At 32.5% G+C, this 23,981-nt stretch overlaps 2 protein-coding genes across 8 annotated transcripts in view; one reads left to right on the top strand and one right to left on the bottom strand.

The window, feature by feature from the left end:
• The window catches only part of LOC127736224 (trimeric intracellular cation channel type 1B.1-like), a 200,978-nt gene that overhangs the window by 90,781 nt on the left and 86,216 nt on the right, over positions 1–23,981 (bottom strand). The window lies entirely within an intron of this gene.
• Positions 1–23,981, top strand: part of LOC127736176 (probable 3',5'-cyclic phosphodiesterase pde-5) — a 75,957-nt gene that overhangs the window by 45,370 nt on the left and 6,606 nt on the right. For 4 of the 6 annotated variants that reach the window (XM_052246768.1, XM_052246746.1, XM_052246779.1 and 1 more), the window contains 14 exons: positions 1,481–1,539; positions 2,795–2,846; positions 3,357–3,481; positions 4,517–4,609; positions 5,171–5,239; positions 6,058–6,172; positions 6,585–6,724; positions 7,055–7,144; positions 8,447–8,467; positions 18,186–18,336; positions 18,776–18,931; positions 19,189–19,239; positions 19,925–20,046; positions 22,905–23,016. In XM_052246768.1, the coding sequence (XP_052102728.1) occupies positions 1,481–1,539; positions 2,795–2,846; positions 3,357–3,481; positions 4,517–4,609; positions 5,171–5,239; positions 6,058–6,172; positions 6,585–6,724; positions 7,055–7,144; positions 8,447–8,467; positions 18,186–18,336; positions 18,776–18,931; positions 19,189–19,239; positions 19,925–20,046; positions 22,905–23,016 (1,356 nt within the window). Of the gene's footprint in view, positions 1–1,480; positions 1,540–2,794; positions 2,847–3,356; positions 3,482–4,516; positions 4,610–5,170; positions 5,240–6,057; positions 6,173–6,584; positions 6,725–7,054; positions 7,145–8,446; positions 8,468–18,167; positions 18,337–18,775; positions 18,932–19,188; positions 19,240–19,924; positions 20,047–22,904; positions 23,017–23,981 lie in introns of all 6 variants that reach the window. The other 2 variants (XM_052246762.1, XM_052246756.1) reach the window with 2 other exon arrangements.

Here is a 23,981-nt window from a genome sequence, read left to right as displayed (position 1 = left end):
GTAGTATATCATGTTGTTTGGCTGCATGAGTCTACCATGGAGTAACGTTATACCCTTTTCAATCTGCATAATTTTATGTTCATTGTCTTTTGCAACCAGCTTTTATCTGGAGCTTTTAGCCTTAATCCTAGTATTTGGGGGCTAATCTAGAAATAAATGTCAAATGGGTTGAAGGCACATTTTGTAGATTCACTTTTTTATGAAATTAAAATCAATATTTTGTCTCGCCTGGACAAAACTTCAGTGGTGTGTTGTTTCCATCTGCAGTGTCAACATTTAATGAGTTTGTGATTAGGTCAATTAATAGGGAACCATTAGTGGTAGGTCAATGATATTTGGTATGCAGTTGTAATAGCATTGACACATCTAATTTCTGTAGAGATTATTTGGCACTGCCCTCTCAGTTTTTGATTAGGTCAGTTTAAGGGGAACCAATTGTGGTAGGTCAATGATATGCAGTTGTTTTAGCACATGAAAAGAAAAAATGGGTGTTATGGTGCAAAATATTTTACCCTATATCGTAGGAAAAACACCAAGGAGTCCAAAAATCTGACAAAAATTCCTAAACCTGACCTAAGTACATCCTTAAAGGGAACCACTCATGATAAGTCAGTGGTATTTGGTATGCAGTTGTACATATGCATTTCTCATTTCCACTGAGGTAATTTGACCCTGCACCTTCAGTCATTGTTCATTGACTTTTGAATGTTCTGGATAGTTTACATGTTAAAGTTAAGGCCATTTTAATTTCAACATTGGCATGATTCTATCAACCTTACATGATGGCGAGACATATCTCTGTGTCAACAGTTTATTTTAAGATGGATGTTATTTAGTCTTTTAATATATCAAACCAAAAATACACCCATCACCTATAATACATTAACCAAAGTGCCTTCTAACCCCCTTGTCTTTTTATTTCTAGAATAAGCAAGCTGTAATGTTATATCATTTCAATAATTTGAAATTTATTTGTTTTCCAAATTGCACTTATACAACCCTTAGGAAATTGTATTTTTTCATTTCTATGTAAATAGTACTGGTTAAGGTTTTTTGACATATTTGAACTTTCATTGAAAAAAAATATAAATAAAATTATTTTTTTCACCTTCCAACATGTCCGATGATCATTTAGTGTATGGCAAACAAAAAATACTGTACAGTCTGGCCTTACAAACTTTCAATGTTGGTCTTTGAGCAATTTCAACCTACAGATTTGTGGATAATTATGTATTTGTGTAAAAGTGTTTTGATTTTTTGATTTAAAAGATGCATAAAGTGATTCATTTCTTGTAGAAGAAATTCAATAAATACATTATGGTTAACCATTGCTTTCCTTTAGTAAAAAGAAGCCAACTGGATAAAATATAAGATGACTAAGTGTTTGAATTATGTAAGGAAATTATCTTGATGCTTATACTGGTGAATTAGTTTTTCTCATTAAGGATCATGTAAAGTTTTATATTATGTATTATTGCAGATGTATAATAGTATGATGAGACAGAGAAAATTAAATGATTTCTTGTTAGCAGTTACAAAGTAAGTCCAATATAGGAGTAGGTTCGATAAGGCCTTAAAAAGGCCCCTGTTTTTACCTTATATTTCAAATTGGGATTTATTGACTAATATTACAATGAATTATAGCTAATAAAGTGACTGGATAGTAAATATGTCTTTTTGTTGAAACTTTACGTACATGTTTCACATATAGCACTCATTTTGATTTTCCACAAAAGTCAATGAAAACAGGTAAATTTCCATTGATTTTTGGACAGGAAACATAGAACACATATGTCGACAAATAAGATCTTTTAAAATAATGTTTGTTATAACATTTTACATGTCTAACTTGAATATTTAGTTTGTCAATGCCTGCACTCTATGTTTCCTAGGCTTAAATTTGGTTCAAAACCAGCCGATTTTGTCAAATTTTTTGCAAAAACTATTTTTGACATTTTTGGGATGTAAAAATCAACACTTTAAGATAAAACTTTGACAAAAATAGTTATATTTAACTTTCTCACATGTCTTTTAATCAACTTAAAACATTTTTATCTTGAAACATTGAACTTAATAATTGGGACCAATTATGGCCCTTACCAAACTTACTCCTTTTAGTTGTTTTAGCCATTCAGCTTTGGACATTTTTAATTTCACACTGGAGTAGTTGTTGCTAACCATTTCCAGTGGATGGTATTTATTCACCAAATTTTTTTGGAAGGTTTGCCTAATTTATATACTTGAATAAATTAAGCATCTGTTTTTAAGATAATATGGTACATTTAACAATACATGGTAACCAAAAGTTTAAAATTACACCTATTTAAAATTTTCCAGTTGCTGTACAATCTTCAATGAGTATTAACTAATAGATTCATAGGCTCGTTGAATAAACAGAAATATTAAGATTTTCACGTAGTTCTTTTGATTAAATCTTTAACATATTAGACATAAATTACAACAGTACACAAAAATCCAGATACTAAAGAGATATTCAAACTCTTAAGTCGAAAACAAACCGACAATGCTGTGGCAAAATACAAAAACAATGGAAAAAAATCAATTGTTCCACAAAAACAGAGCACAAAAAACAAAAGACTTAGCAACACAAACCCCACCTTAAACCAGGGCTGATCTCAGTTGCTCTGGAAGCGTTAGCAGATCCTGCTCCACATGTAAAATCTGTCATATTGCTATTTAAAATATGTTAATTAGTTATATCAAGTGATCAGGCATCACACAATAGCTGTAAGCTGTAAGATATATATGGTTTATATTTTTTAATGTTTTATAGATCAATATTTCAAGACATAGTTAGCATGGATACAGTTATTATGAAAATTATGGTAAGTTGCAAAGTATATTCTTTAAATATTTGACATGAAAATTTGTCCTATATTCACAATAGTCCAGACCTTTTTAATTGATCAATTTGTGTTGCATGTACTCTTTGTAGTAATAAAAGGTTAATTCAAGCAATTCAATTTTATAAAGACTGGGCTTTGATTGAACATTTTAGAAAAATGATGGTTAGGATTTTCAGGCATGGCCAAATTGCGACTAAGTTTAAAAAAGATAAATCCTCTATATGATGTCAATATGTTATTGACCTCTTAAAAAAGGCCAGATTTGTTATATTTATAGTCTTAACAGCCATGCTGTATGTCTTTGCATATGTTATTTTAAATCTAATTTTAGTAATGCTAAATATTTTTGTACAATTTGCTGTTTTACAGTGTAATCTTTGCTTACATAAACTATCTTCTGAGTATCCCAGCACTACAATTCATATTGAGAAACATTTTAGATATTGGAAATGCATTTACATTGTCATTCAGGGATTGTTTTATTTTCAGAATTATGCCAAAAAACTTGTAAATGCTGACAGAGCATCATTATTTCTTCTTGACACAAAAACTACTGAATTATATGCTCGAATATTTGATACGGGTAAAGAACATGTACCACAGAAAGAAATAAGGTAAGGAATTTAATATTGTTATAGTCTTCTGAATCACATGGGGATTTTGTTTGTTTATCTCTTCACACTTACTATATACAAGTATAAACCAGGACATGATTCCTACAAGTATAAACCAGGACAGGATTCCTACAAGTATAAACCAGGACAGGATTCCTACAAGTATAAACCAGGGACAGGATTCCTACAAGTATAAAAAAGAGACAGGATTTCTACAAGTATAAACCAGGACCGGATTTCTAAAAAGTCAGGATTTCTACAAGTATAAACCAGGACAGGATTTCTACAAGTATAAACCAGGACCGGATTTCTAAAAAGTCAGGATTTCTACAAGTATAAAAAAGAGACAGGATTTCTACAAGTATAAAAAAGAGACATAATTTCTACAAGTATAAACCGGGGACAGGATTCGTACAAGTATAAAATAGGACAGGATTTCTACAAGTATAAAAAAGAGACAGGATTTCTACAAGTATAAAGAAGAGACAGGATTTCTACAAGTATAAAAAAGAGACAGGATTTCTACAATTATAACCCAGAGACAGGATTTCATTGAAATTTCAGAAATCTTCAGTGCATTTTCAATGGATGAACCATAATTTTGTTGGGGGTTTTCCATTGCAAAATATGGACTTAAGTTCAAATAGGAGGGAGCTTGGGTATAAACTTGCGATTCTCTCCTCACAGCTAGTGTATACAACTTGTGCAGTTTAGGAATATAAAGTAATGAATCCTACATCTCCCCCTCATTCAAATGAAATATTATTCTAAATATTTTACATCAAACAAGTATATGCATATAAGAATTACAGATTTGTTTATGACTAAGATTGTACATAGTCTTCTAGATGATCTTCATTACAAATACATTTGTATGCCCTTTTGTTGCATATAAGTGTAAAAACTCAATTTTCCTGCCTGTATTGGACATTGTGTTGCATATGCTATAGCCTGGAATTTCATTTTGTTTTTGAGTCTGACGCATATTTTTAACAACGAAGCTTTCCCTTTAATAGATATCTGTTTATGTTTAAGATTTCCTATGGACAAGGGTGTAGCTGGTCATGTTGCCTCCACAGGGCAGGTGCTAAATATAACTGATGCCTATAATGATGGAAGGTTCAACAGGTAAGTCATGTGACCTCCACAGGGCAGGGGCTAAATATTACTGATGCATATAATAATGGTAGGTTCAACAGGTTAGTCAAAAGACCTCCATAGGGCAGGTGCTAAATATTACTGACTCCTAGTAAACTGTAAGGATAACATGAATTATCAAAAATATTTGACAGCACACCACATCAAGCCACCACTTGTATTGCTTTATGAAAAATATGTCGTCAATGTAATCACTGTTAATTCGGAAATTTTTGCAATGTTTAAATTATTGTGAAAATTGCGACAGATTAGGTTTTACAAAAATAAAAACTCACATTTAAAATTTAGGTAGCATTAATTGTATGCAGCATTATCTGATATATACTTTTACTTTCTTAATACAAATATTTACCTGTTGATTAGTTCAGAAATTAGAATAGATTTATTTTAGTTTTACATATTTTGCCATTCTGCCATTCATTCATCTCAAACCAGGTCTTCAACGATGGGCACAGCTTTCAACAATATTCTGCTTGTGCCTTCATCCTTGATATTCTTTGATAAACACTAATATATTTATTATGATTACAGGGAAGTTGATATGCAGACAGGGTACAGAACAAAGTCTATATTATGTATGCCTATTTATATAAGAGGAAGGTTAGTCAATAATTTGTTTAATATTCTTGTCTTTATTTACATAGAAAATTAAGTAAACACAAAAAAAAATGTTTAATGAGACAATTATCCACCACAGTTCATATGACAGGGATGTAACCAGCTATAGGGCTCTGTTCAGCATTCAACAATGAGCATAACCCATACTGTATAGTCAGCTTAAAAATCCCCTGACCAACAGCCTCATTTATGACAAAACAATTAAATAAAAAATGACAGACAGCAACCAACGACAGTGCTGTAAAAGCTCAAAATAAGAACATGCTGTAAAAATCAGTTTGAAATGGCTAAACTCAACAGATTGGCACAAAGCACAAAAAATAACTAACAAAAACACAAAAGACACAAAGTACCGATCTAAGAGTACTTGCAGTTACTGAAATACAGTTCAAAGCCAATTACAACTAATAAATAAATCTCACTGTGTGTCCATGGTCTTTAGAAATTACTTTTTGTGAAATGTTTTTGTTCTTGCAACAAACAGGAGCAAACTTTACCCTTACCTTCAATTTTCAACAAGTCTAATTAAAGTTACCACTTTCATAGAATATGAATTTCTGCAATGATTTTTACTTTCTCAATTCAAGTTGATACAATGTCATTGACAACTTATTGACAATGTCTATTGCTGTATGACGTCAGATGAATGAAATTATCAAATTTATTTCACATAAGATATTATCTGTTTTTATTGTTTTCATCGTTTAAGGAATTAATAATTAAATACCTAATTCAAGAAATTAAATAGACAAATATTCATTTAATGACTGCTGTTATTGAGATAATTTCTTCTATTTCAGTATAATTGGTGTTGTACAGATGGTCAATAAAAAAGAAGGAACGTTTACAATGGCTGATGAAGAATCATTTGAAACATTTGCTATATATTGTGGACTTGCCTTACATCATGCTAAGGTATGATAACAACAGAGACAAACATTAAAATAATTTCTAACGGATTGTTTTTTAAATATGATTGTTAATTTAATCATTTTCAACATTTTAGAGTCTGCATCAAATATTTCAATTGGTAGATAGTATGTCAAAACCAAATTTTAATTAGACCAAACCAGATACTGTGGATTCATTTATTTTCGTGGGTACTAAATTTTGTGGATCGAGGAAAACTTGCATTTTCGTGGCTATTTGATTTCGTGGTTTTTGCCAAAGTCTGCATAAATTTCTGTACAAAATTTGTAATTCGTTGGATATTGGAATTCGTGGTTCCCAGGTAACCAGGAAATCCACGAAAATTGGTATCCAACGAATATTAGTGAATCCACAGTATTGAATATTAACCTTTTGAGATTTAACCTTTTGCTTACAGTTGTATGACAAGATAAGAAGATCAGAGCAGAAGTATAAAGTGGCATTAGAAGTATTGTCTTATCATGCTCAGTGTACAGACGATGAATACAAAATAATCAAATCTACGCCGTTTCCAGAAAATATACCAGGAATTATTGAGTATGTATTTAACTGCAATTATATCTAAATGAAAAATTACTATTTATTAGGATTTAGTATTATATACTACGCCGCGTAATCTAAGATTATTTAAGAAATCTAAATTTATATAATGGGTGTGCTAAACCATTCCACTTTCACAGTACCAATGGGCCAACATTCTTTTTGTAATTAATGTTCAAATTGATCAATTGGTGACAAATTTTAGCTAAGTGCTTGATTTTTTGTGATTAAATTAACATTCATGTTAACAGTTAGATATAGATACATAAGAATTGTAATACATCTGTCCCTTTGGTTTTAAAGAAGTTTATAATGGTTACTTTACAGTTATGAGTTTTCTCCATGGGATGTAGAAGACAACAGAAAATGTTTGTATGTGTTATATATGATGAAGGATATCTTTAGTATGGCCACCAAGTAAGTATATAAACTGTTTTATATTCATTGTGTCATAAGTATTTAATTGGCCATCTTCCTTAGCAAGGGGAGACAATTCCATTTTGGTTATTTGAGCTGAAGAGTATTATCTTCCCTTGATAATTGATTTATGTTTTTCTATTCCTACATTTTGTCAGGTCTGTAACAGATTTATTTGTATAAGGAAACCAGATAAGTTGTATGATTCATCTTGCTTACAAATAGATTTAGATATTTTTACATCATTATTTGTGAAGGTTAGAAGCTTTATGGTCTAGATAGCTATCAAGGACCAACATCTTATTGCTATTGGAGCTAATCTAAAATGGTGTTTAGAAACAATGATTTAGTGTTTAATTTGCCTCTATTTTATAGCATTTGACTTTATATGCTTTTACATACCATTTCAATCATGAATTCCATATGTGCATTGAATCTGAACCTGACCACAATTATCATTGAATCTGAACCTATCCACAATTATCATTGAATATTTTCAGCAATATAAAAGGGTGAGATTTTAGTTCTGAGTGTTTTTGATTCTCTGTCACTGATTGCTAACAGATGAGATAAACTTTTTCTCAAAAAATTCCTGTAGAAAAAAAAAATTATTATGCCAAACAAAGAAATGTTGTGTTTCCAGTTAAGAACCTTTAATGGGTATGATTGGTTGGTATGATTTCTTTCCAAACTTTTTATTTGAACTAACAACATCAATATGTACATATGAAATGTAATCAACGTGTGGGGAATCAAAATTGTTTTTCTGTTGTGGAGAATTTCTGTCTGTAAATCAATTTAAATACACATGAAAGGCTGGATTCAATCAGCCTTTAATGTCAGAAGTTGTAAAATGCAAACGGATCCAGCTTTGGGAAGGGATTTCAACAGACCTTACATTCTTTTTTTATGATCAGCTTGAAAATGACTGATTTGGAGAAAAGAAAGGATTGAACTATTTACTGTTAACACAACATTTTTTCTTTTGGCTTATATATGATACTATTTTGAGGATATATGGTCCTGTTTGAAATTATAGCTTTGGTTCTATCAAACATGCTTTTTCGCTTTATAGATTTCCCCAGCCTTAGCATAGCCATCACAAAAAGTTAAGCAAAGTTTTTTTATTAGGATAGAAGTTCACAGTTTTTTTGTTGTTTTTTTCATCTTTGGGAATTTTTCCATTAAAAAATGAGAATGCCAAATTGATTTAAAAATATTGTATTAGTAGATTTTACAAATTGAAGATAATTTGTAAAGATGCATAGTGCTATAAGATCATTTATCTTTTGTGTTTTGCAGAAAGAATGAAAATGAGAAAAGGTATATCCATTTTAAATCTCACTGTTTAGAGGAGTAGATTGTTTGCAGTGGATCACTCACTAATTCCATTTCTCATTTTCTATCTTCACAATTTTACAGCTTTTTAATTTATCTGCAAAAAAAGTTGCAATTGTATAATAGTACAGGTATGTTGTCATGTGTCGCCTGCACTTTAGAGTCAGCATGTAGGAATTGTTATCCATTGTATTGCTATTTGTGTCTGTTGTTGTAAATAAACAACACTCAAGAAGGTGGGGCTGTATTGCATTCACCTTGTCAGTACATCTGTCCGTTTGTTAGTCACACTGTTTGTCTATCCGTTTGTCCAACAAATATTTGCGTAACTCTTTTCTTAAGTTCTACTGAAAATTATTTAATATGTGGCCAGAAGATTAACAGCAATGAGTTGTAAGGTGTGATCACTTGTAGAATCTGTCAGACATCTACTTCCTGTTTACTGATAATTTGAATTTTTCAACATATTGAATGAAATTAAAAATTATGTCACATTTTTCTCAAGTACAACTAAACAGAATTACTTCACATTTTGTCAGCAGCAGCTTGTCAGTAATGAGTTATGAAGTGTGAGCACTTTATGATTTGTCAGTGATGAGTTTTGAAGTGTGTACACTGTATGGTGTGTCAGTGATGATTTGTGAAGTGTGAACGCATTATGATTTGTCAGTGATGAGTTGTGAAGTGTGTACACTGTATGGTGTGTCAGTGATGATTTGTGAAGTGTGAACGCATTATGGTTTGTCAGTGATGAGTTGTGAAGTGTGTACACTGTATGGTTGTCAGTGATGAGTTGTGAAGTGTGAGCACTTTATGGTTTGTCAGTGATGAGTTGTGAAGTGTGAGTACTTTATGGTTTGTCAGTGATGAGTTGTGAAGTGTGTACACTGTATGGTATGTCAGTGATGAGTTGTGAAGTGTGAGTACTTTATGGTTTGTCAGTGTTGAGTTGTGAAGTTTGAGTACTTTATGGTTTGTCAGTGATGAGTTGTGAAGTGTGTACACTGTATGGTTGTCAGTGATGAGTTGTGAAATGTGAACACTGTATGGTGTGTCAGTGATGAGTTGTGAAGTGTGTACACTGTATGGTTGTCAGTGATGAGTTGTGAAGTGTGTACACTGTATGGTTTGTCAGTGATGAGTTATGAAGTGTGAGTACTTTATGGTATGTCAGTGATGAGTTGTGCAGTGTGTACACTGTATGGTGTGTCAGTGATGAGTTGTGAAGTGTGAGTACTTTATGGTTTGTCAGTGATGAGTTGTGAAGTGTGTACACTGTATGGTTGTCAGTGATGAGTTGTGAAATGTGAACACTGTATGGTGTGTCAGTGATGAGTTGTGAAGTGTGTACACTGTATGGTTGTCAGTGATGAGTTGTGAAGTGTGTACACTGTATGGTTTGTCAGTGATGAGTTGTGAAGTGTGTACACTATGGTTGTCAGTGATGAGTTGTGAAGTGTGTACACTGTATGGTTGTCAGTGATGAGTTGTGAAGTGTGTACACTGTATGGTGTGTCAGTGATGAGTTGTGAAGTGTGTACACTGTATGGTGTGTCAGTGATGAGTTGTGAAGTGTGAGTACTTTATGGTTTGTCAGTGTTGAGTTGTGAAGTTTGAGTACTTTATGGTTTGTCAGTGATAAATTGTGAAGTGTGAGAACTTTATGGTTTGTCAGTGATGAGTTGTGAAGTGTAAGTACTTTACGGTTTGTCAGTGATGAGTTGTGAAGTGTGAGCACTTTATGGTGTGTCAGTGGTGAGTTGTGAAGTGTGAGTACTTTACGGTTTGTCAGTGATGAGTTGTGAAGTGTGAGAACTTTATGGTTTGTCAGTGTTGAGTTGTGAAGTTTGAGTACTTTATGGTTTGTCAGTGATGAGTTGTGAAGTGTGAGTACTTTACGGTTTGTCAGTGATGAGTTGTGAAGTGTGAGTACTTTATGGTGTGTCAGTGATGAGTTGTGAAGTGTGAGTGCTTTATGCTTGTCAGTGATGAGTTGTGAAGTGTGTACACTGTATGGTGTGTCAGTGATGAGTTGTGAAGTGTGTACACTGTATGGTGTGTCAGTGATGAGTTGTGAAGTGTGTACACTGTATGGTTTGTCAGTAATGAGTTGTGAAGTGTGAGTACTTTTTGGTGTGTCAGTGATGAGTTGTGAAGTGTGTACACTGTATGGTTGTCAGTGATGAGTTGTGAAGTGTGTACACTGTATGGTGTGCCAGTGATGAGTTGTGAAGTGTGTACACTGTATGGTGTGTCAGTGATGAGTTGTGAAGTGTGAGTACTTTATGGTGTGTCAGTGATGAGCAGTGAAGTGTGAGTACTTTATGGCTTGTCAGTGATGAGTTGTGAAGTGTGAGTACTTTATGGCTTGTTAGTGATGAGTTGTGAAGTGTGAGTACTTTATGGTGTGTCAGTGATGAGTTGTGAAGTATGAGTACTTTATGGCTTGTCAGTGATGAGTTGTGAAGTGTGTACACTGTATGGTGTGTCAGTGATGAGTTGTGAAGTGTGTACACTGTATGGTGTGTCAGTGATGAGTTGTGAAGTGTGAGTACTTTATGGTGTGTCAGTGATAAGTTGTGAAGTGTGAAAACTTAATGGCTTGTCAGTGATGAGTTGTGAAGTGTGAGTACTTTATGGTTTGTCAGTGATGAGTTGTGAAGTGTGAGTACTTTATGGTATGTCAGTGATGAGTTGTGAAGTGTGTACACTGTATGGTGTGTCAGTGATGAGTTGTGAAGTGTGAGTACTTTATGGTTTGTCAGTGATGAGTTGTGAAGTGTGTACACTGTATGGTTTGTCAGTGATGAGTCTCGTCAAACAATTACTGTGCAAAATTTGTTACATAAAGTTAAGTATCTATTCCCATTTATGGTGACAATTTTCTAGAGTTTTTCACAGCCAAACCAGAATTTCCTCATAAATATCTTGATTTTTAGAAAAACTTAAAAAAGAGGCATATGATTCCTTTAACCTGCAGGCGACACAACTTCCTTGGAAGACACATCTATGTCTTAATATTATTTGTTCATATAGATTAGATTTCAAATAACTCATCAAGATTTTTGAATATGTTATAAATAATGAAAATGTACTCATGACGCAATGCCATTCTTTCAAGAAGTTAATAGTTACAAGGTTGGAAAATTCTCAATATTCAATTTTTTTTTAATTATTCAAATAATATGTGGTTATTTTCATTGTTCAGTTCTGAATTAAAGATCTTCATATACATCTATAGGTAAAAAATAATGGAAAGAGTGAATTATGTATATATATAGAAAACTACATATAATGTGCTACTGTTTATGAACCAGTTATCTTGTGCTAATTAAATTTATTCTATGTGCAGTTTGTAAGACTTTTTCATTCATTATGTGAAAAATACAATAAAGACCCAAGTATTTTAATCTTAACATATCAAAAGAATTATCAAATGTTGTTTTTATACGCCCATCATTGTTTTTATACACCCAGGGAAGACAGGATGTATTATGGCATACCAATGTCCATCCATCCCTTAACACTTTGTATGATAACTCAGTTTCGTTTTTACCAATTCTCATATAACTTTACAACATTAGAATTGACAAAAGAAGCTCCATTTAGAGTCATGCAGAATTACAGAACTTTAACTTAAGGATGTATTCTTCTGACGTTTCAGTCTCGTTGAAATCTCGTTCTGGAATTATTTCCAAAACATGTGATACAAGTGGAAAATATCAATGAATTTAAAAAATATTATAATCAAACTTAACTCTGTGAAAAATTTGTGCATTTACAATAAGTAGTTTTTGAGTAATAAAAATTTCAAATTTTATAACCAATCAAGTCTGTCTCATTAGCCAAAATGTTGAGAAAATGGGTGAGGGGTACAAGAAATGATTTTACCAGATACATGTACATCCTATATCAATTTTTTCTTTTCAAATTTCTTCGATATGTATTTTTTCAATCATTTATAACAAAGAAGTTGAAATAATATGCTTTTTTGTTCTAAAAAAAAGAGAAAAATCCCAAATTTCCAAATTTGACAGCATGGCAAATTTGACACGAAAAAGCAACAAAATTTTATAAAACTTTCTTATATTAACACCTACCTATAGTTTTTTTAAGTTTAATTTATTCAGATTGGTCCACTTCATCTTTAGTGAAAGTATGAAAAAAAGTTTGATTGTGAAACTGTGATTTTATTTCATGATAATATCCCAAAATTGATGAAAAATGGGAAAATCATCATAATTGGGTACTTTCAAATGGCCGTAGCAAAAAAAGAAGTGCACCACCATATGATTTTTTCTTCACCAATTATTTTTTTACAGTCATATAAACCTAAAAATCAGGTTAAGAAAAAAAGTTTAATTCTAGAAATTTTTGGCTCCTCAGAGGTGTACATCATTAAGGCAATTTTTCACAAATTGCACACTAATTTTAGTAATCCTAGACTGATTTCCTCCAAACTTTACATTATTGTGGGGATTGATGAAAGGAAGCTCCCTTTTGATGTTTTTAATTTTCTTTGTTGTTACTGAGAGTTATGGGATTTTAATTGTCAGATTTTAGTAAATTTTTCACAAATTGTACCAGAACTTATTAAGATTGATTTAGTGGAAAAGTTACATCATTGTTGGAATTGGTGAACATAACAATCTGTTCTATTTAAAAATAGGGCATCCTCAGGTAAGCTTCGTTACAGAGCCTTTTTATTTGCATATAATTAAATGCCTTCGAAATATCCCATTTTATTCTTGCAACAATTTCAATATACACAACAAGAGGCATAAAATGGGTTCTTGGCTCAGCTGTTTATTTTAAGCTAGTAACAGCTATTCAAGTTTTATGTCCACAGCGTAGGCAATAGGGTCATGAATTGTTACCCTTGTCCGTCCTTCTGTGGTCTGTCCTTCCTTCTGTCCCATTTTCGTTTCCACACTTTAACTTAAGTTTTCTTCATTCAAATTGTATGAAACTCATACACAATGCTAAGAACCACAATACGCAGACAGAGTTCAAAATTTGGTCAGTGAGTCACATACCTTTCTAGAGATATGCCCCTTTTTAACTTGAAAAATTGCAAAGCTTGAGCAGGGGGCATTTGTGTCCTCAGACACATTCTTCTTTTATTAATCATAAGCTTATTAAAAGCAAACTCATATAACAGGCAGCTAGTGTGTCCATTGAAAATGGTTTAGATGGTTAGCATGCCCTTTGAAAATGTTACAGAGAAAAAACTTACTTATTGGGAGCCACTTAAATGTTAGACAAATAGCATGCCCAATTGAATTGAACTTATTTTACAGCTTGTCAATTGAAAATGTTGCAGAAAGTTAGCTTGCCAATTGAAAAGGTTGAAAACATTTCCTTATATATTAATTTTACTCTATTTCAGCACTTAAATAATTAATTATAAATATAAAAACTGAAATTAATGTAGAGTAGTTTATAAATTCATAAAAATTTCATTTTACCAAAATATGAATAAAAAAGATCGTTAAACATCAGTGTGCCAGTTACCCAACAAGTTTACACAGATATCTAGAGAATACCATAAAGACCTGTAATGATGGTTGTAAGATAAATTTCTGAACTTTTCTTTCCTTTCTATATATTCAGTGCTAATATCTTCGTATTATATATCTATATATAGATTCTCCCACATCACCTTATTGATTATGTTAATCATCCACTAAATATCGTTAAACTTTCAAACAGTAAAATTAGAGATTTACAGTGGGAAATTATATGAAACAATAGTTAACATGTTTTTTTTTAAATAATGTGTGAACATGTATATATAGTATTAGAAGTAGGATAATTCTTTCACAATTTAACAAACTGCAAAGGAAGTAGTATACATTTATTTGTACAATATTGACCAAGGCAAAGAAGGTTAAAATTGGAATTAGCTTCCTGCTATAGTGGCAATATTTATGCCCTTTGTGAATTAACTGAATATCCTATGAAATAGGGTTATATTAAATACTGAAATATCCTCACGGTTATGGCATGAAATTAAAACGTTGATGCAGACAGGGGATTTAAAGACTAATTTGAGATTGTGTGGCTCATGCTTATTATAAGTATAACTCTAGTTTTGTCAAAATTCTGGATCAAAACATCTGACACTTAAAAAAGCCTCACATGGGTTTTAGGTAGATCACATGCAAGGATAAACCTTTCTCTAAGTGTGCTTTTCAATAGATTATTGACAATTAACTTCCAATGCCACATTATAATTAAATGTTAAGTCATGTTGTTGTTAACTATTAGGTCATATTGTTAACCTTCAATGCCACATTATAGTTGACTGTCTGGTCATATTATAACCCTCAAATGTATCATTATAGTGGACTGTTTAGTGATGTTGTTATTCTCCAACGCCTCATTATAGTGGACTGTTTGTTCATATTGTTACCCTCCATTGTATCATTATAGTTGACTGTTAAGTCATGTTGTTATTCTCCAACGTCTCATTATAGTTAACTGTTGGTCATATTATTACCCTCTAATGCCACATTATATAGGACTGTTTGTTCATATTGTTACCCTCCAATGCCACATTAAAGTGGAATGTTTGGTCATGTTGTTACCCTCCAATGCCACATTATAGTGGAATGTTTGGTCATATTGTTACCATCCAATGCCATATTATAGTGGAATGTTTGGTCATGTTGTTACCCTCCAATGCCACATTATAGTGGAATGTTTGGTCACATTGTTACCCTCCAATGCCACATTATAGTGGAATGTTTGGTCATATTGTAACCCTCCAATGCCACATTATAGTGGAATGTTTGGTCATGTTGTTACCCTCCAATGCCACATTATAGTTAACTGTTTGGTCATATTGTTACCCTCCAATGCCACATTAAAGTTGAATGTTTGGTCATATTGTGACCCTCCAATGCCACATCATAGTGGAATTTTTGGTCATATTGTTACCCTCCAATGCCACATTAAAGTTGAATGTTTGGTCATATTGTTACCCTCCAATGCCACATCATAGTGGAATGTTTGGTCATATTGTTACCCTCCAATGCCACATTATAGTTAACTGTTTGGTCATGTTGTTTCCCTCAAATGTCACATTATAGTTAACTGTTTGGTCATATTGTTACCCTCCAATGCCACTTTATAGTTAACTGTTTGGTCATATTTTTACCCTCCAATGCCACATTATAGTGGAATGTTTGGTCATACTGTTACCCTCCAATGCCACATTATAGTTAACTGTTTGGTCATGTTGTTACCCTCAAATGTCACATTATAGTTAACTGTTTGGTCATGTTGTTACCCCCCAATGCCACATTATAGTTAACTGTTTGGTCAAATTGTTACCCTCCAATGCCACATTATAGTTAGCTGTTTGGTCAAATTGTTACCCTCCAATGCCACATTATAGTGGAATGTTTGGTCATATTGTTACCCTCCAATGCCACATTATAGTTAACTGTTTGGTCATGTTGTTTCCCTCAAATGCCACATTATAGTTAACTGTTTGGTCATATTGTTACCCTCCAATGCCACATTATAGCTAACTGTTTGGTCATGTTGTTACCCTCCAATGCCACTTTATAGTGGAATGTTTGGTCATGTTGTTACCCTCCAATGCCACATTATAGTGGAATGTTTGGTCATGTTGTTACCCTCCAATGCCACATTATAGTGGAATGTTTGGTCATATTGTTACCCTCCAATGCCACATTATAGTGGAATGTTTGGTCATGTTGTTACCCTCCAATGCCACATTATAGTGGAATGTTTGGTCATATTGTTACCCTCTAATGCCACATTACAGTTAACTGTTAGGCCCTATTGTTGTCCTGATTTGCAGAGCTTTATTGTGATTTGCTGTGATTTAAACTATTTAACATACATTTACCCATTTATTAATTTTAACTCCAAATGGTATAATTTATTAGATACTTTGTCTTCTGTATTTCCATATGTATCATCATTATCCAAAAAGTGACTTTACAAACTTTAAAGGCTTAAACATAAGATTTATTGTATTATTGATTCATTACATGAATTCATGGACAAAATTGAGTTCAGAATGGAAATCAGGGAAATTTAGTCAAAACGTTCATTTTTTTCCTACTTTTTCACTGCTTTGAATATAATCCTTCACAGTAACAGCTTTGTATTCAAATGTTGAATCATTTACAAAATGGAATTTTTGGACAAGCTTGGTAGATTTGACTTTTATGGAATGGCCCTAAATTAGCAAGAAATCAAGAAATTGAGATATTCTGCAAATAAGAATCAAATAACCTTTCATCGCCTTTATTTGAACTTTGGTGGATAGTTGTGTCATTGGCAATAAAACCACATCTCCTTATTTTTATTTTTTTTTAACTTTAAGGATGTTTGCTTCTCTGTTTTAAAATAACAAGCTTTTTAAAAGACTGCTTTAAATTGATAGTATATGAATAATAGAACTAAAAAAAGAAGGGTCTGTGTACTTGTTTTCCAGATGTAAGCCATTGAAAATGTTGCTGGAAATGGTTCTCTCTAGAGTATTCATACATTTAACATTGCCACCTTTTTTCCTTCAAAAACTATGAAAAAATAACAAGGATTTTATAAGATCTTCAAATATGGCTTTTTAAACTATATGTAATAAAATTATGAAAAGAAAAGTAGGGGTTATCGGGCAAAATTTGTAATGGCAGTAAATGGATAAAACCAGAGGATTCCGAATATCTTACAAAAAGTCAAAAACAAGAGGATCCAGCGAACATCCTTAACACCCAATATAAACACAATTACAAAGGGAGTGAAAAGACTATTGTTTCCAGCACTCTTAATCAATAACATTTTACTATATTATATATGTTGTATGAAACCTAGTGTAGCTTTCTTTTCTTATAAAGCCAAAGTAGCTAGTGCATGCTTTCCTATGCTACCAAAAATCAAGACAAAATCTTAAGTGTAAAGTTATTTGATGTACACTAAAAAGAACATACCACTTCACCTTTTTAATAATAATACTAAAACAAACATGAAGGTTATATAATGCCACATACTTAATTTGTGTTTATATATGTATAGCTGTTGGTCTAATTTGTAATTAGAGTCACTTTGTATGAATGTATCAATCTGGTTTATGGTAGTACATACAAAACTAAAAGATTATCTCCCTTACATCATAATTTACAGTATTTAATGCTCTTTATGATAAAGACTGAAAGAGTTAAATCACCTCTGTGATACTAATGCCTTGAGTTTTGAAGGTTGTTGGTTCAATCCCCAGCAACCTTAAAACCAAAGACTTAAAATTTGTATTTGCTACTTCTGTGTAAGTATATGAAGGACTGATAGGCTCAGTATAACCTGTAGAGCTTCTTGTCATCCTGTGGACGGTTACATTAAGAACTAGCACATAAAATACTACCATGTCTGACTAGTAGGGTTCATATTCATATCACATTAACATATTCTTATATACATGTAATATTTACCACTGGACATTAAACACCAATTCATCATCAAGTTATTTATTTTTTTTACAAGATCTAGATCCTTGATTTGCTGGTAAAACTTGTATGATCTTGTTCAGTCATGCTGCATTTAAATTTTTAACAGCTACATAATGATTTATAGATATATATTTTCAGCATGCTTTATATTTAAGACTTTAATGACATTGATCTTAACCTAACAGCATACTTTATGAGAGTAGGGATCTGTTTTGTTTCAGATATGACCTGGATGATATGATACGTTTTACCATGACAGTCAAGAAGAACTACCGCAATGTTCCGTACCACAACTGGGCGCATGCCTTCTCTGTTGCTCATGCAGTGTACACTGTAATCAAGACAACTAAACACAGTTTCTCTCCTGTAGAAGTAAGTGTAAAGACAAAATAATTAGAAAAAATAAATTGATATTTATTTATTAAAATATACTTTCCCAAATTTGATGACCTTTATACATATTATTGAAGTTACCCAGTGGTGTGGTTTAGCTTAACATAGAGAATTAAAGTTTGTGCATATGTGAATTAGATATCATTTCTAAAGTTTGCTGAATAACATGGAAGTTTATTAAAGTCATCATTTTACTTTGAATGTTAATATCTATGTCTGTCCAGTGATCACATGGTTTGTTATGGTCTAATTAATTAATTAGAGAGTGAAGGTGTTTACCTGTTGTAGTATTTGTCAATGTTGAAAGTCATGTTTCAGATGATTGTGATTAGAATTTTTTATTTGTTGAGCACTAAATGTAGCATGTTTATGCCATGATTTAGACCATCGTGGTAAGACTTATTCCTTTTTATTTCAGTGTTTAGCACTATATGTAGCATGTTTGTGCCATGATTTAGACCATCGTGGTAAGACTAATGCTTTCATGGTAAAAAGTGCTTCACCTCTGGCAGCTATCTACTCTACCTCAACGATGGAACATCATCACTTTAATCACACAGTTACAATTCTTCAGGTATTCACAATTTTAAGCATTCAGATGAGTTACACAATTTTTTTTCAAATTTAAACCAAACTTCATATTTTATACATGAAATTAAACTTGATGATAATTGAATGACTGCTGAAAAAATAATTGTGAAGAAAGTTTTTTAGTTGTCTTAAAGAAGCTTTAGTTTTTTTAGTATACCATTTTGATGGGAAAACTAAGAAGTAATGTATCTACAATAGAAGTTTATCTTAGTGCATCAACAATGATTAATTATTTTTCAGAATGAGGGACACAATATTTTTAAGCACCTGACTTCTGATCAGTACAAGCAGGTATTTATCTTACTTTATAATTTGGTATTCATTGTATTAATTGAACATGTCTTTTTTAAGTTAAATGAGAGATCAGATAAATGGTGTTTCTTTTTCTTTAAAATTATTTTTAATGTTTCCTGAATGTTTAATTGTATTCAAAAACAAATTGATTATGGTAAGAAGGAAAAAAAAAGTTCATAAAAAAATCTAGTTATAAAAAGCACTATTCCTTAAATAGGGAAGATAGATAGAAGGGAATTTCACAAGATATGTGCCAATTTGTATTATTTCCAATATTTTCTTCCTGAAATGCCATTATTTGCTGTAATATTTTCATCCTCAAAACAATAGTGTTAAAATAAAACATAAAATTATTTTCCATTCTTTGTGAAATTTTAGTGATAGATGTTTACATTAATGAGACATCAACCCATCAACACAAATAACTGAAACATGTACTTTTTCCACAATAAATTAGATATAAAGTCTTGAAAAAAAGGATGTCAATTTGAACATGTAAAGGGTAACTGATGTTTGTGTTTTTCTGTAGTTTTATGTTATGTTTGTCAGGGATAAGTTATTTCTAATAAACAATTGACCACTCTTGTCTGATTCTTTTCATCACATTTTTATAGAATTACAAGTTTTGTACATTTGAAGTGCTTTCAGATGCATTTAAAATAATGACATGATTACATTGCAGATTTTAGGTGACATCAGGCAATGTATTTTGGCAACAGATTTAGCATTATTCTTTGGAAACCGGGCAAGATTACAGGAAGTTTCTGACAAAAATGAATTTTCATGGGATGATAGTGAACATAGGTAAATATAACCTGTTTTCTAGACTCATATAAGTGGTTCCTTTGATTCTTTATATTTCTGAAATTCGCAGGATAAATGAAGTTAGATTTTAGTTCAAAATATAATTCTGGGGTTTTGTTGTGTAAAAGGAGATCAGTAAGACAGTTACATTTTTATCATGACAGGGTCTAACCAGAGACTTTAAAATTTATATTTGCTTCTCCTCCTCTTGGCATATGTGTCATTATGGAAAAAGCAAAGCCTGACTGGCCAAGATTCAGAATATGTTTAGGTAGGAAAATCTAGCTCAGTGTGTAAATCTATTACATGTGACGTTAACAGGTTATAATCTTTAATATTCATGTAATATTTGCTGCTGGACATTTCACATTCATAGATCAATTGATAAGTATAACAGCACATGCTCTGATGTAGAAGTCTAAATAAGTGACTATATTTCTGATAAAATAAATGTACATAGAAGTTTTAATGCCCTTGTAATGAAAGAAGGGTTGTGTCAGTTCATCAAAGTAGCTGAAATTCATACTACCCATGAATGGAATTTTACACACAAAAACATTTCTGTTTTGTTTTAACAACTTTTGGCTCTGAGCATATTGATGAAGCAATATTATTTAGAACAAGTTTTACATTCATGAAATTTGTACCCATGTTTTAATTGAGATTTGATTGAATGAACTTTTATTTGATAACAGAAGATTATTACGTGCTGTAACTATTACGGCTTGTGATCTCTGTGCCAGTGCTAAACCATGGGATGTACAACTTCAGACAGTACATACAATATTTGATGAATTTTACATGCAGGTATAAATGGAATATTTTGCATGTCATGATGTCGTTTGTAATCATCTACAGTAGTAATCAAGGTCAGGGGTCAGGTTAAGAAATCAGCAGTTACCAAAATTGTAAATTGTGGTTTTTTTTGGGGTGTATCTGTTTATTTTCCTAGATTCTACAACTTAAACCTCACACAATCACTAAGGATTAATAAATATAAAAATCGCTTCCTGTTAATGTGAGGCAGACATTCCTACATATCACAAAATAGTTTGAAAGTGATAATCTACAGTAGCCCACTGCTATTGTATATAGGATACATATAGCAGAATGAGCTCACAGCAAAATTATCTCCACTTGTTTTTCTTTTTTTTCTAACTGTTTTTTATCTGAATGTGCATGATGTATATGCTTCCAGACTTCTTCTTTAAAAAACTATTCAATCCATCTTCTGATTTTAAAACAGAAACTGTAGGCAGCAAACAATTTATTCTTTTTTATGCAAAGTTCTACAGAAAATGTATGGTAAAGGAAAGGGGAGACAACTGTAGACAATTTTTTTTTCTTTACTGCTGTAGATATTGTATAGCAATTATTTATATTCTGCTTTATTAATTGTAAACTATCTGTCTGACCCTCTGATCTGTTTAATATTTACTGTGAATTCATAATTATTTGTGGGGAGCTAATTTTCATGGATTTTTTTTTGTTAAAGGTGAACCAAGAATTCAAGTGGTTCACAAAAAAATACCACCAATTTTAATTATTCCTCAATCTACGAAAATTAGGACCCACAAAAATAAATGAATCCACAGTAGGATACGACATGGAATTAAACATTTTACTGATTAAAAAGTGAAAAGGAATCTATATTTTTCCTTCACATTTATTGTAGTAAAAAGTTGTTTCCATATTATATCTTATGTTACATGGCTTTATTATACAGCTAGATATTTCATTCAGGATCAAAATATGGTTGAAAGTAAATTGGTAAGACTGGGGACAATCATCTATCAGTACCTGTATCCACATCTCTGCACTGATTTACAACAAATCTAAGGCTTTGGGGGACAATCATAAATCATTATTTACATTCGCCTTTCTGCATTGTAATGAACAACAAATCTAAAGCTTTTGGGACTATTATCTAGCATGACCAGTACAAACATTCGCCTTTCAGCACTATAATGAACCATAAGGAATTGGAGACCATTATCTAGTATTACTTTCATTCACCTTTCAGCATTCTGATTGACAGTGAGGATAAGGCTTTGGGGACTATTTTCTGGCATTTTCAGCACTCTGATTGACAGTGAGGATAAGGCTGTGGGGACTATTTTCTTGCATTTACAGCACTCTGATGAACAGCGAGGATAAGGATTTGGGGACTTTATTCTGGTATTTTCAGCACTCTGATGAACAGTGAGGAAAAGGCTTTGGGGACTATTTTCTGGCATTTTCGGCACACTGATGGACAGTGAGGATAAGGCTTTAGGGACTATTTTCTGGCATTTTCAGCACTGATTGACAGTAAGGATAAGGCTTTGGGGACTATTTTTCTGGCATTTCAGGACTCTGATGGACAGTGAGGATAAGGCTTTGGGGACTATTTTCTGGCATTTTTAGCACTCTGATGGACGGTGAGGATAAGGCTTTGGGGGCTTTTTTCTGGCATTTTCGGCACTCTGATTGACAATGAGGATAAGGCTTTGGGGACTATTTTCTGGCATTGTCAGAACAGATTTGGGGGACAATCTATCAATACCTGTATTCACCTTTCTGCATTCTGAGTGTAGGGCTTTTGGTATGATCATATATTATAAATTACATTCACATTCTGATGGACCGATAACGATAGTGCTTTGCAAAAATGATTTAGTACAGTACGTTGTACCTACAGTTGGCCATGGGATATTGATGTGTAAAGCTAAGGGTAAGCGACTTTACTCTTACACTAACAAGATAAAAGTCCTAGATCCTGACTTGAAATCAGGATTATGATAAAGCTGTATGATAACCTATAGTGAATGTTGAGTATGTTGTTACTGTTCTGCTTCATGTAGTATATGTATTTCCAGGCATGTAGTGATGGCTATATGCATGACAGCATGTGATCTTTGCTCTATGTATAAACCATGGGATATACAGCTCCAAGTCGTTAATGTTATCATGGAGGAGTTCTGGCTCCAGGTTTGTATATATATAAATCTTGGGATATACAGCTCCAAATTGTTAATGTTATCATGGAGGGGTACAGGCTCCAGGTTTGTATATGTAAATCTTGAGATATACAGCTCCAAGTTGTTAATGTTATCATGGAGGAGTTCTGGCGCCAGGGTTGTACATATAAATCCTTGGATATACTTCTCTAAGTCAATAATGTTATCATGGAGGAGTCCTGGCGCCAGGGTTGTACATATAAATCCTTGGATATACTTCTCCAAGTCAATAATGTTATCATGGAGGAGTCCTGGCTCCAGGGTTGTACATATAAATCCTTGGATATACAGCTCCAAGTTAATAATGTTATCATGGAGGAGTCCTGGCTCCAGGGTTGTACATATAAATCCTTGGATATACAGCTCCAAGTTAATAATGTTATCATGGAGGAGTTCTGGCGCCAGGGTTGTACATATAAATCCTTGGATATACTTCTCTAAGTCAATAATGTTATCATGGAGGAGTCCTGGCGCCAGGGTTGTACATATAAATCCTTGGATATACTTCTCCAAGTCAATAATGTTATCATGGAGGAGTCCTGGCTCCAGGGTTGTACATATAAATCCTTGGATATACAGCTCCAAGTTAATAATGTTATCATGGAGGAGTTCTGGCTCCAGGTTTGTATATATATAAATCTTAGGATATACAGCTCCAAATTGTTAATGTTATCATGGGGGGGGTACCGGCTGCAGGTTTGTACATGTATACGTAAATCTTGAGATATACAGCTCCAAGTTGTTAATGTTTTCATGGAGGGGTTCTGGCTCCAGGGTTGTACATATAAATCCTTTGATATACTTCTCCAAGTCAATAATGTTATCATGGATGAGTTCTAGCTCCAGGTTTTTATACATAAACTAGGATATAAAACTCCAAGTCTTAAATATTTTTTATGGAGGAGTTATGGCTCAAGGTTTGTATGTGTAATTCTT

This window comes from Mytilus californianus, unplaced genomic scaffold, assembly GCF_021869535.1.
Source record: "Mytilus californianus isolate M0D057914Y unplaced genomic scaffold, xbMytCali1.0.p SCAF_1, whole genome shotgun sequence".
In the NCBI taxonomy this organism is placed as follows: Eukaryota; Metazoa; Mollusca; class Bivalvia; order Mytilida; family Mytilidae; genus Mytilus; species Mytilus californianus.
Note: the sequence above shows the minus strand (reverse complement) of the source record. Positions and strands in the feature narration are given on the sequence as shown.